This window comes from Mustela lutreola, chromosome 3, assembly GCF_030435805.1.
Source record: "Mustela lutreola isolate mMusLut2 chromosome 3, mMusLut2.pri, whole genome shotgun sequence".
Taxonomy (NCBI): domain Eukaryota; kingdom Metazoa; phylum Chordata; class Mammalia; order Carnivora; family Mustelidae; genus Mustela; species Mustela lutreola.
This window is the reverse complement of record NC_081292.1, coordinates 181914646-181927533: the sequence shown is the minus strand read 5'-3', so window position 1 is coordinate 181927533 and position 12888 is coordinate 181914646. Positions and strand designations below refer to the sequence as shown.

Below are 12888 nucleotides of genomic sequence, written 5' to 3'. Positions count from 1 at the left end.
TGGGGCCTGAGTGGCAGAGGCGCCTGCAGCTGCCAATCCCAAAAATATTCTCTGATGACACAGCTGGAGGGACAAGAGCCCAGACTGGCTCCTCCGGGCTAAGTTTAGAGCAGGCGGGACCACCTGCCCCCCACCCTAGCCCCAGTTCTAGCCCCAGCCTCAGCCCTTCCCCCCAGGACTGGCCTAGCAGCTGCTTGGTTGAAAGGGGCCCCAAGAAGGTCTGAGGGGCTGGCACATTCTGTCTTTGCGACGAATAACACTCTTAGGAGCTGGCGGACCCCAGCTCCGAGGCTCCTGTCCCACCTGATGTCACCTCTGTGCTGGGTAGAGGGATGTGGCTGTGTGTGTGTGTGTGAGAGAGAGAGAGAGTGTGTGTGTGTGTGTGAGTGTGTGTGTGTGTGTGTGTGTGTGTGTGTAGGGGAAGGGGTGGTATGTGTGGGTCAGGTCACTCGGGGTGAAAACCCTCACCAGCCCCCTCCCCCACAGGCTTGGCAGGAGTGGAAGATAAGGCTCAGGGCCACAGACATCTGCGTCAGAGATAGGAGGTCTCAATGCCATGGGCAGGGGCCACTCTGGATTGCAGGGCGTGGGAAGGACTGGGGAGACCAGGATGAGAAGGGTAGAAGAGGCCCCGTGGTGGGATGCTGAGGGCAGAGTGGGGAAGCAGGGGGCAGACCCTGACAGAAGGGGCACAGGGCAGGGAGCGGGTTCACAGTTGGCAGGGCTAGGTGAACTATGTCGCCCCATCTGCCACTCCTGCTCCTCTTGCTGCTGTCCCCAAAGAGTGGGCATGGCTGCCATGGGCCAGAGCTGGACCGGGCACTTGTGCTGGCCAAGGTGAGGGCCCTGTTCTTGGATGCTCTGGGGCCCCCCACACTGTCCGGGGAAGGCGGGGACCCTGGAGGCAGGCGTCTGCCCCGAAGACATGCCCAGGGGGGCTTCCTGCGCAGGGGCTCTGAGCCCAGGGAGGAGGAGGATGTCTCCCAGGCCATCCTTTTCCCAGCTACAGGTAATGAAAGTGGGAACCGGCAGGGCGACTTGGAGAAGCAGGGTGGTACATACAGCGTGGGCTCCAGGGCCAGACGGGTCTGGGTTTGAATCTCCCGTCTCCTCACCTGAAAATGCGCAATAATGCCTACCTCTCAGGACTAAGCGAAAAGGTGCAAGGCTCAGGGGAGGCCTTTGGGAGACATTCATCTGGGAGATCAAGAGTCTCTAGAGACAGACATTTGGGTCTGGGCCCCTTTTCTTCACCTTTCCTTCTTCCTCTGCCTCTGCTCCCTACTTCAAACCTTGTTTCTTTTGTCCCAATTAGCTGAGACTTGAAAAGATAACAGAAATGCAGGGGTAAGATTTGTTGGGAAACCTTTCCAGGAAATTAATCTACTTGCTCTTAAATTGCCTTTCATCTCCATATGTGTGTTTTGCAGTTCCACTGATGGAACCAGTAAAGCCCTCTTCCAGGTGGACTTTCTCATAATCTGGCTTATCCTTTGCTTCAGAGAGGAGCTCCTTCCTCCTTGTGCCTTGGTCTTGTGCCTTGTGCAGCGCAGTGACTCAGGGTGGATTTGGGATCAGGCAGAATCCCAGCCTGGCAACTTAGTCGTTAAATGTCCCTTCCTCTTTGTCACCCTGTTTCCTTATCCGCAGAATAGATCAATCGTGAGATTTTAAATGAGAGAATGCGTGGGACAGTGTTGTCCCAATCTCTAGTCCTTCCCCATCTGCGTACCTGTCATGGAAGGCCGCCAACTGCCTTTCTTAGAAAGCACTGCCCTCTATCCTGGGTGATACGCTTTCTCCTCCCAACCCCCCACCCCTGCCGCTTTTTCTTTCAGATGTGAACCTATTTTTTTTAAGTGGAATTAAAAAAAATACTTTTTTTTTTTTTTAAGAAAGAGAGAGCACCAGCTGGAGGGGCAGAGGATATCAAGCAGAGTCCATGCTGGTGTGGAGCCCAGTGGGGGGCTCGATTCCACCACCTTGAGATCATGACCTGAGCTGAAACCGAGAGTAGGATGCCATCCAGGTGCCCCTAAACGCGGAATTGTTTTAAAGACTGTATCATGCAGTATTTCTGACAATATAAAAAGATACACGGGGTGGGGCGCCTGGCTGGCTCAGTCAGGAGAGCATGTGACCCTTGATCTTGGGGTTGTGAGTTTGAGCCCCACGTTGGGTGTCGAGATCACTTAAAAATAAAATCTTAAAAAAAATTTTTTAAAGCTATCTGGGAGAATAAAACAAATGCCCCTGTATTCAAGGTACCTTCATTCAAGATTCTGTTTCACATGACCGGTGAACAAACATTTGGGTCTAACGATGCCAAGCGCAGGCGAAGGGCGGGCAGGGCCTCTTATATACGTGGCTGATGGGAATATTAATTGGTAAAACCATTTCGGAGAGAAGTTGGCAACATCTTGTATTTTTAGAGTCCTTTAGGGATGAAATAACAAATGGAGAGCTTCTGTGCGTGGGCAGAGCACTCAGAGTGTGGCTGGCTGGTGGCCAGCAGTCCTGTCCCTGCCATTGGGGAAGAGGAGAGGTCCCGTGCTCTCCCGGTCGGGGCTGCCCTCTTCCTTCCCTCTGTCTCCTCAGGTGCCAGGTGCACGGACCAGCCAGTGGCTAGAGAGCTGACCCCAGAGGCAGAGGACGGCCTCTTCACATACGTGTTCCGGCCATCCCAGCACATGCGCAGCCGCCAAGTGACTTCAGCCCACCTGTGGTTCCACACGGGACTGGACAGGCGGAGCAAAGTGGCTTCCAATAGCTCTGGGCCCCTGCTAAGCCTGCTGGCGCTGTCATCGGGGGTTCCCATGGCCGTGCCCATGTCATTGGGCCAAGCACCCCCTCGCTGGGCGGTGCTGCAGCTCGCCCCCTCTGCCCTCCCTCTGCTGACCAACCCAGTCTTGGTGCTGCTGCTCCGCTGCCCTCTCTGTTCCTGCTCAGCCCGGCCCGAGGCCACACCCTTCCTGGTGGCCCACACCCGGGCCAGGCCACCCAGTGTGGGGGAGCGAGCCCGACGTTCCACTCCCCCGTTGCCCTGGCCCTGGTCTCCGGCGGCGCTGCGTCTGCTCCAGAGGCCTCCGGAGGAACCTGCCTCCTATGCCGACTGTCACAGAGCCGCCCTCAATATCTCCTTCCAGGAGCTGGGCTGGGACCGGTGGATTGTCTACCCGCCCAATTTCATCTTCCACTATTGCCATGGGGGATGTGGGCTGTCTGCCCCACCGGACCTGTCCCTGCCGGGGCCCGGGGTTCCTCCCACCCCTGTCCAACCTCCTTCCTTGTTGCCAGGGGCACAGCCCTGCTGTGCTGCCCTCCCTGGGACCATGAGGCCCCTACGTGTCCGTACCACCTCAGACGGTGGCTACTCTTTCAAGTATGAGACGGTGCCCAACCTTCTCACACAACACTGTGCTTGTATCTGACTGCGTCCTGCTGGTAGCTGCGTCCATCACCAGCTGGAAGAAAGGGCAGAGTTCAGAAAACGGATGGTTCCCACTGCCCCCTCCTTCCGTCTCTCTCTGCCCCAGGGCTCCCTCCCCATCCCACCCCTGTCCCATGGGTAACATGGGACAATAAACAACACAGTGCATATGACTTGGCACACATCCTCTGGCTTCTCTGATATGGTGGGGGGCAGGTCTGGGCCCCAGGAGCATGGGATCATAGGATCTCAGGTCACACAGCCTCACTCGACCTTGAAGTCGTGGAGTTCCAGAGCTGGGATTGGGCATGCCTCCGGTGGGAAGCTGCAACTCTTGCAGAAGACACAAAGTGTTCTGAGCTGTTGGTGGCCGCTCCGGAGACCGCTGGATCCCCTGCTCTTCTCTGCCCGAGCTGATGGACCCTAGTTCAAGGTCAGGGGAGCTGTAGACTGGCTGGAGATGATGGTTTTCAGGGCCTCACTGGAGACAGACATTCCGAGCAGCTTAGATCTTGGGTTTCTCAGGAACTTGGGTGGGAGATAAGGCAAAAAGACAGATGAGCTGGCAGGGCCTGGAAGTTGACAAGGGCAGAGAGCGGGGAGAACGCTCTGGAAGAGCAGAGCCTACTACCAGAGAAACAAGCTCTCGGGTCCGTGTATGGACGTACCTATACTCCGTGTCCAGAGCGGGGTGCAGAGAGTACTTTTCCCACTATGTTTCCCATCACTCCATTCCTGCCTGCCTTGTCTGGGCCTGCTTCCCTGGCCTTCCTCCATGCTTTGTTCACTCTCCCCCGACCCCTCCATCTGGTTGTCCTCCTGCCCTGCCCCAGGGTCTTGGCTCTCAGCCAGTAGTTTCCATCCAGTTTCCCTTATAAAACGGTGATGTTCAGGTCCCTTTGACTGAAAGTTGGAGCACTTTCTGATAGTGACCGCACGACCGCAGTGCACATGCCTGCTAACGGTGACTTGTCAGAATCTCCTTCCTATGAACCCCGCTTCACTGGGTGGTTAAGTGCCTGCTCTAGGAAGGGGCTGTGGAGGGGCAAGACTTCCATCCCGTCACCCTTAGGCTAATGTCTTCCCCCTCTCTGAGCTGAGCTGAAGGAGCTACTCTTCCTCAGGGCACAAAAGAGCAGCCCACGCCACACTCTGGAGCTTGGCCCCAGTCTCTGTTGATGCTGAAACCCCAGCGAGGCCGCTGCTGCTCCAGAGGGGGGACCCTGCCTGTTCACAGTCCCCAGTCTCTCCAAGCACCCTCCTCTAGACCCTGCAACTAGTCTATACCCAGGGCTCCTGGGGTCCCCACTCAGGTGGTGGACTGGCGAGAGGGCTGGCTGGATTCGGGCAGTGGTGGGAATGAGATTTCCACCAGTCTCTCCGAGCTTCATGCTCTCGCTGTCTGGCTTCCCTTGCCAGAGCCTCCCTGCCTTGAGAGGCCTTTCCCTGGGATCTGCAATCCTCCTCCTAGGCCTGGGCCTGTGTAGCTCAGACTTACCCTATCCCAGGAATGTGGATGACATCTGAGGGCTCTACCGAGGGGCACGGCGTTCTCCACTAGGCACTGCTGGTAAAAAGTTTTCTTGTACCTGAGACAGAGAGAGAATCATGAGGACAAGGCAGTGTCCTTTACAAACCTGCCGGACATTTTCACTGGAAAGGGATATGCTTTATTTGAAAGTTATCCTTTCTCTGTGTGTGTATGTTTCGATATGTGTGCGTGAGAGAGAGAGAGTGCAAAAATATTATTTCTTTTATGGTATTTTATGATATATTCTTTTATGATTACTTACCAAAATTAAAAGTTGGCAATTTGGGGGGTGCCCGGGTGGCTTAGTCAGGTGGGCATCTGACTCTTGGTTTTAGCTCAGGGCATGATCTCTGGGACAGGCTCTGCTTTCAGTGGGGAATCTGCCGGAGAGTCTCTTGTTCTCCCTTTCCCTTTGTCCCTCCCCATACCGTTCCCTTCCCCCGCTCTCTCTTTTTAAAAAATCTTAAAAAAAAAGAAAACCAAAACAACAAACCACTTGGGATTCTAATTTGGACCCTAAGATTTGTCTTTGTAACTTTGCTGCTGAATTCTGTGAAATCCCAAAGTCTGGTAGTCACACAGGCCTGGGCCACCCCTTCCAGAATCTCGAAAGCCTTATTAAATTCTGTTAACTTAGCAAATCAGAGCGACACATCCTCCTCTCCCTAAGAGGGCCTGACAGTGGCTAAGGACATCTTTTTGTCCTTATTTACTACCAGAAGACCAAGAGCAAGAGATTTCAGAGATGCTCTTTGTTCCCAGGGCTAATCATTAGAAATGCTGAATACTCTTAATTCAGTTCAGTTTGAACGGAAAATGCTACTCAAACTGACTTAAACTAAACTTAATTAATTTTTTTTAAAGATTTCGCTTATTTATTTGTCAGAGAGAGAGAGAGAGCGCGAGAGAGCAAGAGATAGCACACACAACAGGGGAATCAGCAGGCAGAGGGAGAGGGAGAAGCAGGTTCCGCATTGAGCAAGAACCCCGGGATCATGACCCAAGCTGAGGGTGGACACTTAACCAACTGAGCCACCCAGGCAACCCCAAACTAAATTAAATTGAACTGAATTTTAAAAATCACTGGCTTGTGAGAAGTCTGTGGCCACAGCTGGCTAAGGTTTAGCTTCATTTGGGGCTCAAGGGTGCTGCCAAGATCCAGCTATAGACTCCCTTTCCCTTGGGCATATGGGGGCTTGAGCAGTTTCAGGTTCCCATCGTCTCACACCTGAGGGAGGGAGTTGGCTTGCGGATGTCCCAGAACAGGTCTTGGTGCCCCTGATTGTTCCGCTTGGGATCATGTGCTCCAGGAAAGGTGGTTGAGCAGACAGCATGCCTTAATGACTTACATCCTGTGTCCTACCCTTGGAGCCCAGAGCCAAAAGCACAGAGGCCGAAGGCGACAAAACGTGGTCCCGCAAAGCAGGATACAGTTGCCACAAAAATGGGGAGTTGAGGGGCGCCTGGGTGGCTCAGTGGATTAAGCCGCTGCCTTCGGCTCGGGTCATGATCTCAGAGTCCTGGGATCGAGCCCCGCATCGGGCTCTCTGCTCAGCGGGGAGCCTGCTTCCCCCTCTGTCTCTGCCTGCCTCTCTGCCTACTTGTGATCTCTCTCTGTCAAATAAAATAAATAAAATCTTTAAAAAAAAAAAAAATGGGGAGTTGATGCTGAGGGCAGGTACTGTGGATGTCTCCTCCTAATTCTCTCTAAAACCCAGCCCTTCTTCCATCCCTACACAGACCCTATTCTGTCACGTACAGACCCTATTCTGTCACCTGCAGACCCTGTTCTGTCATTTGCGGGGCAATTCTCCAGGGGCAGTGCAGCAGTCTCCTTAACCAGTCCCCAAGCAACCATTCCCTACCTGTCTGGTCCACTTGCCACCTGGCTGCCAAAGGATACTTCTTTTGTAATCATGCCCCACAGCGGTTTAAAAAGTCGTCTCCACAAAGTTCAACCCCCTCTGTGTGTCTAGCAGCCCTTCCCAACCGACCCTAAACCCATCCCCACAGCCCAGTCTCAGACCTGTCCCTCCCTTCCTCTCCCAGCCCAACTACACGGGCCAAAACTCTGCTCAGATAAATTCCGATCCTTCCTCAAACACATCATTTTCTTCTCTGGCTGCCCTGGCTTCAGCAGTCTCTTTTCCTCAGGCGATGCCTCCTTGAAGATCCAATTCTGATGTCATCTATTCTGTGACTTCTCTTCACTCCCAGATGGCGACCTGGCCACTCTTCCTCATTGCTTCCTGGGGGCTTTGTTCTTGAACGTTGATTTGCAAAACAAAAAACAAACAAACAACAACAAAAAAAACCCAAAAACCCAAAAAACAAAGAACACATAGATATGTTCTCATGGTAACCATTCAGCTGTGGAAAATAACGCAGAGGCTCTCCTCGTCTGACTGCCCCCTCTAGAGAGCTAAATATCCTGCCAGACACATTGCTGTGAGTTTACGTACAGACACATACCTTGTAGAAATAGATTCCGCCCCACAAATGGTACCATGCCTTATACATTGTACTGAAACTCTTTTACTTTATGTTCTGGGGGCTTTCTTTGATTTTTATTTCTATCCCTTATTACCTTTTACCTTTTTTTTTTTTCTTCAAAATCATGCACCCCATGCCAAATAATCTTCTTTTGTTAATTTAAGTATTTAGATAACAAACACATATACAGAACTTACTATGTGCCGGATAGGTTACAAGTAAAAGTGCATGCAATCCTCATAACTATCCTATGAGGCATGCACCGATGCCATACCCATTGCACAGATGAGAAAACTGAGTTACAGAGAGATTAAATAATTTACCCAGAGTCACATCCCTAATAAGTGGTAGAGCCAGGATTGGGACTCCAGAAGTCTGGTTCCGCCTCTAGAATACGTGGTCGCGTGGCCTCTCCTCACCACTCTTCTTCAAATTTGCCCCGGTGAGGAGATGAAAATGTGTCCATTGATAAGGAAGACAATCCAGCCCCAGGACACTTGTGAAGATGGCAATTTCTTTCTTTCTGTCATTTTTTAAAAAAGATTTCATTTATTTGAGAGAGAGTGCAAACATGAGCAAAAGAGCACAAACACGAGGGAGGGGCAGACTCCCCGCTGAGCAGGGAGCCTGATTGGTAGGGGGCTCCAACCCAGGACCCTGAGACCATGACCTGAGCCAAAAGCAGATGCTTAATGACTGAGCCACCCACGCGTCCCCCACCTAACCTCGCCGTCTTTTTTTTTTTTTTTTTTTTGCCCAGTCACTTCCAATCTCTGAAAGTCTTATCCTTTTTTTTCCCCCAACAACATTCTTTATTGATAAGCAGATGCAAAATGACTGACCTCACCCATGGCTGTCTTTCTGCTCATTGTGACATAATCTTTCTTGAGATGATTATACTTTTTTTAAGATTTTATTTATTTATTTGCAGAGAGAGAGCAAGAGAGCACAAGCAGGGGGAGCAGCAGGCAGAGGGAGAGGGAGAAGCAGACACCCCTGCTGAGCAGGGAGATGACATGGGACTAGAACCAAGGACTTCAGGATCATGACCTGAACTGAAGGCAGACGTTTACCCAACTGAGCCACCCAGGCACCCTGATTACACATTTTTTTTTTGGAAAGATTATTTATTTATTTATTTGACAGACAGAGATCACAAGTAGGCAGAGAGGCAGGCAGAGAGAGAGGAAGGAGGAAGCAGGCACCGCACCCCACTGAGCAGAGAGCCTGATGCGGGGCTTGATCCCAGGACTCTGGGATCATGACCTGAGCCGAAGGCAGAGGGCTTAATCCACTGAGCCACCCAGGCGCCCCGGATTACACATTTTTAAAAGTTACAGTGAGTGCAGGAATTCACTAAAAAGAACTTACGAAGATGATTTAAGACCAGAACACTCCACAGCAGGTGCGAAAGAACTGCTCATCTACAGGCAGGAAACCAGCTGATAAAACGCGTCAGCTGCAAATGCGTGGTGCCTCTCGTGGGAAAGGGAAGCCTGCTCTGCTGCGGAGTTTCCAGGCCCATAGGATGGAGCCAGGAGCCACAGATTATTCCCAGGCCTTAAAGGCTAATGAATGCTGCCTGCCTGGCTGGGTTTCTACATTGCTTGGGACATTGGTGGCTCCTTCGTTCATTCCATTTTCTGCTTTTTAAATGGGAATATCTGTGACTATTAATCTAGAACTGTCTTACTCTTATATCTGGGAGCTGAGAACTTGTTTTGTAGGTTTGCAAGTGCACAGAGGGAGAGCAACTGTGCCCCAGGAATCATACCCAAATCCTCACCAAATGTCAAGTAATGTAAATAGTGAGATTTGGGACTTTCGAGGTGGTGAGATCTTTTTTTTTTTTAAGATTTTATTTATTTATTTGAATGAGAGAGGGAACAAGATCAGGGAGTAGGGGAGGGACAGAGGGAGAGGGAGAAGCAGACCCCTAATGAAGTAGGGAGCCCCATGTGGGGCTCGATCCCAGAACCCTGGGATCACTGAGCTGAAGGCAGCCACCCAACAGACTGAGCCCCCCAGGCACCCCAATGGTGAGATTCTGATAAAATTTTAGACTTTGAGTTGATGTTGTCATGGGTTGAGGCTTTTGAGCACCTTTGGATGGGATGCGTTTATATGGGTTGGATGCAGACTTTGGGGGCAAAGGTCGGCTATGGCAGGCAGAATAATGTCCCTCCAAAAATGTTCATGTCCTAACCCCCAAATCTGTGAATAGTTAACCTTATATGATAAAGGGGACTTTGCAGATATGATGAAATCCAACATTTTGAGATGAGGAGATCATTCTGGATCATCTGGGTGAGCTAAACATAATCACAAGGAGGGGAGCCTGGCTGCCTCAGTTGGTTGATTTCTGCCCAGGTCATGATCTTGGGGTGGAGAGAGATAACCTCCATATTGGGCTCCGTGCTCAGCAAGGAGCCTGCAGGGGATTCTCTCTCTCCCTCTGCCCCCTCCCTCTCTCTGAAATAGATAAATACATCTTTAAAGATTTTACTTATTTATTTGACAGAGAACACAAGTAGGCAGAGAGGCAAGCAGAGAGAGAGAGAGAGAAGCAGGCTCTGCACTGAGCAGAGAGCCCGATGCGGGGCTCGATCCCAGGACTCTGGGATCATGACCTGGGCTGAAGGCAGAGGCTTTAACCCGCTGAGCCACCCAGGCGCCCTGATAAATACATCTTTAAAAAGTGTGATCACAAGGGTCCTTGTAAGAGGGAAGCAAGAGAATCAAAACTGTAAAAGATTTAAAACCAGAAGCAGAGATTGCCATGATATGGCCTTGAGCCAAGGGATGCCAGCTGCCTCTGCAAACTGGAAGAGGCGAAGGACAGGTTTTCCCTGGAGCAACCAGAAGGAAGCTGTGATGTGTTAATTAACATGGTAAAGACCCCTCAACTTTGCAGGTGGGATTGAGGTTCCTACAGATTTAAGATGGGGCGATAATCCTGGATTGTCCAGTGGGCCAATCTAGTCACAGGAGCCCATAAACACAGAGAAATTTCCCTGGCTGTTGCAGAGAGATAGGATTATGGGGGGGGGGTCTGAATGGTGTAAAAAGGGGGCTACAAGCCAAGAAATGCAGGCAGGCTCTAGAAGCTGGAAAGGTAAGGAAGTGATTCTCCCCTACAGCCTCCTGAGAAAAATGCGACCCCACTGTCACCTTGATTTTATTTTTTAAGATTTGTCAGAGAAAGCACAAGCAGGGGGAGGGGCAGGCGGTGGCGAGGGATAGAGTGGAAGCAGCCTCTCTGTTGAGCAAGGATGCTGACTGGAGACTCTATCCCAGGACCTGGGGATCATGTGACCTGAGCTGAAGTCAGACGCTGACCTGGCTGAGCCACCCAGGCATCCCTGCCACCTTGATTTTAGTCCAGCAACACCCACGGTGGACTTCTCACGTATAGAACTGTAAGATTGAAAATCTGTGTTCTTTTAAGGCACTAAACTTGTAGTACTCTGTTATAGCAGTGATAGGAAACTATTACTTTATTATTAATGAGGGGTAGAGACCGAAGATGAAGTCATATCTGGGAAGAAGAAAAAGCATTTCTGTTGTTCCTGATGCAGCTGGCCTCGCCCACGAACTGCTTGGCTTCAGCAGAAATGCAAACATGCTGTCAGTCCTTAGATCCGGTGTGTCTAACAGAAAAAACATTCATGAGATTCTACACTAATTTTGTCCTGGAATAGAATATACTGAGCAGTTACAACAGTTTTCAGTGTATAAAGTGGGTCCTCTAGAAATTGGGGGTCCCCCTGTGTTGAGTGAATAAATGGATGTGATAAGGACAGGCTCTGGGAGAGACTGGAATGACTCCATTTTATTTTTTAAAGATTTTATTTGTTTATTTGACACAGGAAGAGAGAGAGTATGAGCAGTGGGAGTAGCAGGCACAGGGAGAATCAGACCCCCCACTGAGCAGGGAGCCTGATGCGGGATTTGATTCCAGGATCCTGGGATCACAACCTGAACGGAAGGCAGACGCTTACCCGTGAGCCACCCTCAGGCACCCTAATAACTCCATTTTATTTATTTATTTCAAAATTTTATTTATTTATTTGACACAGAGAGAGAGAGAGATCACAAGTACGCAGAGGTGGGGGCGGGGGGCAGGCTCCCCGCCAAGCAGAGAGCTCGATGCGGGACTCGATCCCAGGACCCTGAGATCATGACCTGAGCCGAAGGCAGAGTCTTAACCCACTGAGCCACCCAGGCGCCTAATAAATAAATCTTTAAAAAAAAGTAAAAATAAAACCTTAAAAAATAAATAAATAAAAATCAAGTGTTCTTTATCACATCTTCTCAAGAACTGCTGACATTTGTGTCCTTTTATTTCTGGTTTATGATGATCACAGCTCTATAAAATACAATGCCAAACTGTATTTTTGATACTAGTAATGTAGCTAAGTTGATAAGTAAAAAGGATGTATAAAAACTAAACAGAAGGGGCTCCCACGTGGCTGTCAGCTGAGCATCTGCCTTCTGCTTGGGTCATGATCTCAGGGTCCTGGGACTGAGTCCTGTGTTGCACTCCCTCCTCAGCAGGGGGTCTGATTCTCCCTCTGCCTGCTACTCCCACTGCTCATGCTCTCTCTCTCAATTAAATAATAAGTAAAATCTTTTTAAAGAATCTAAACGAGAGAAATAATTATTATATGATCAGACTATTTCAAAATCAGAATATAGGTACTCTCCAGTATATAGCACAGAAAAACTTTCAACTTAATTTCATAAAACGATTTCTTAATGGCTGTTGATCAATGAAGCACCAAGGAAGTTTAGTGCAAATTCTACCAAATGCATTCATCAAAACGGGGGTTTTGTTCCCTTTTTCTGCAAATAAGTGTTATTACCTTAATACTGAGAATGTAACAGATTGGGTTGACTCGATATTTAAAAGCTATCAATCACCATGGGACACCTGGCTAGTTCAGTCAGTACAGCGTGACACTCTTGATCGTGGGGTCATGAATTTGAGCCCTATGTTAGGTGTAGAGTTTACTAAAAAAAATAAAAAAAAATGCTATCACCATAAGCCGGCCCTGCAACTAAAAACTCAAACACAGTAATCTCAAGATCCATCTCTAGTCCAATATTATCTATACTCAGGCTGGAAGACAGAATAGGACCAAAATGTACGTATGTATAAAATGTATTTAATGTATTTAAGTATTAAAATGTATTTAAGTAATAAAAATAATTTGATTGTTTTAATGCTGGAAGTATTTTATTATATTAAAATGGCACATAATCCTTCCTACCTTCTGCTTCATGGATAAGAGCAATATTATTTTAGTTGCTCAAACATCATAGTATAGTTGATCCTTGAACAACATGGGTTTGAACTATGAGAGTCCATTCATACATAGATTTTTCCTGATAAACACAGTGCAGTATTGTAAATCTATTTTCTTTTCTTTAT

At 49.4% G+C, this 12888-nt stretch overlaps 1 protein-coding gene across 1 annotated transcript; it reads left to right on the top strand.

Moving 5' to 3' along the window:
- Positions 1–81: 81 nt before the first annotated feature.
- On the top strand, positions 82–3603 carry INHA (inhibin subunit alpha). The gene is made up of 2 exons (XM_059167942.1): positions 82–1009; positions 2599–3603. Exons 1-2 carry the CDS (start codon positions 736–738, stop codon positions 3429–3431), a joined length of 1107 nt encoding a protein of 368 aa, XP_059023925.1. The 5' UTR covers positions 82–735; the 3' UTR covers positions 3432–3603.
- The last annotated feature ends 9285 nt before the right edge of the window (positions 3604–12888 follow it).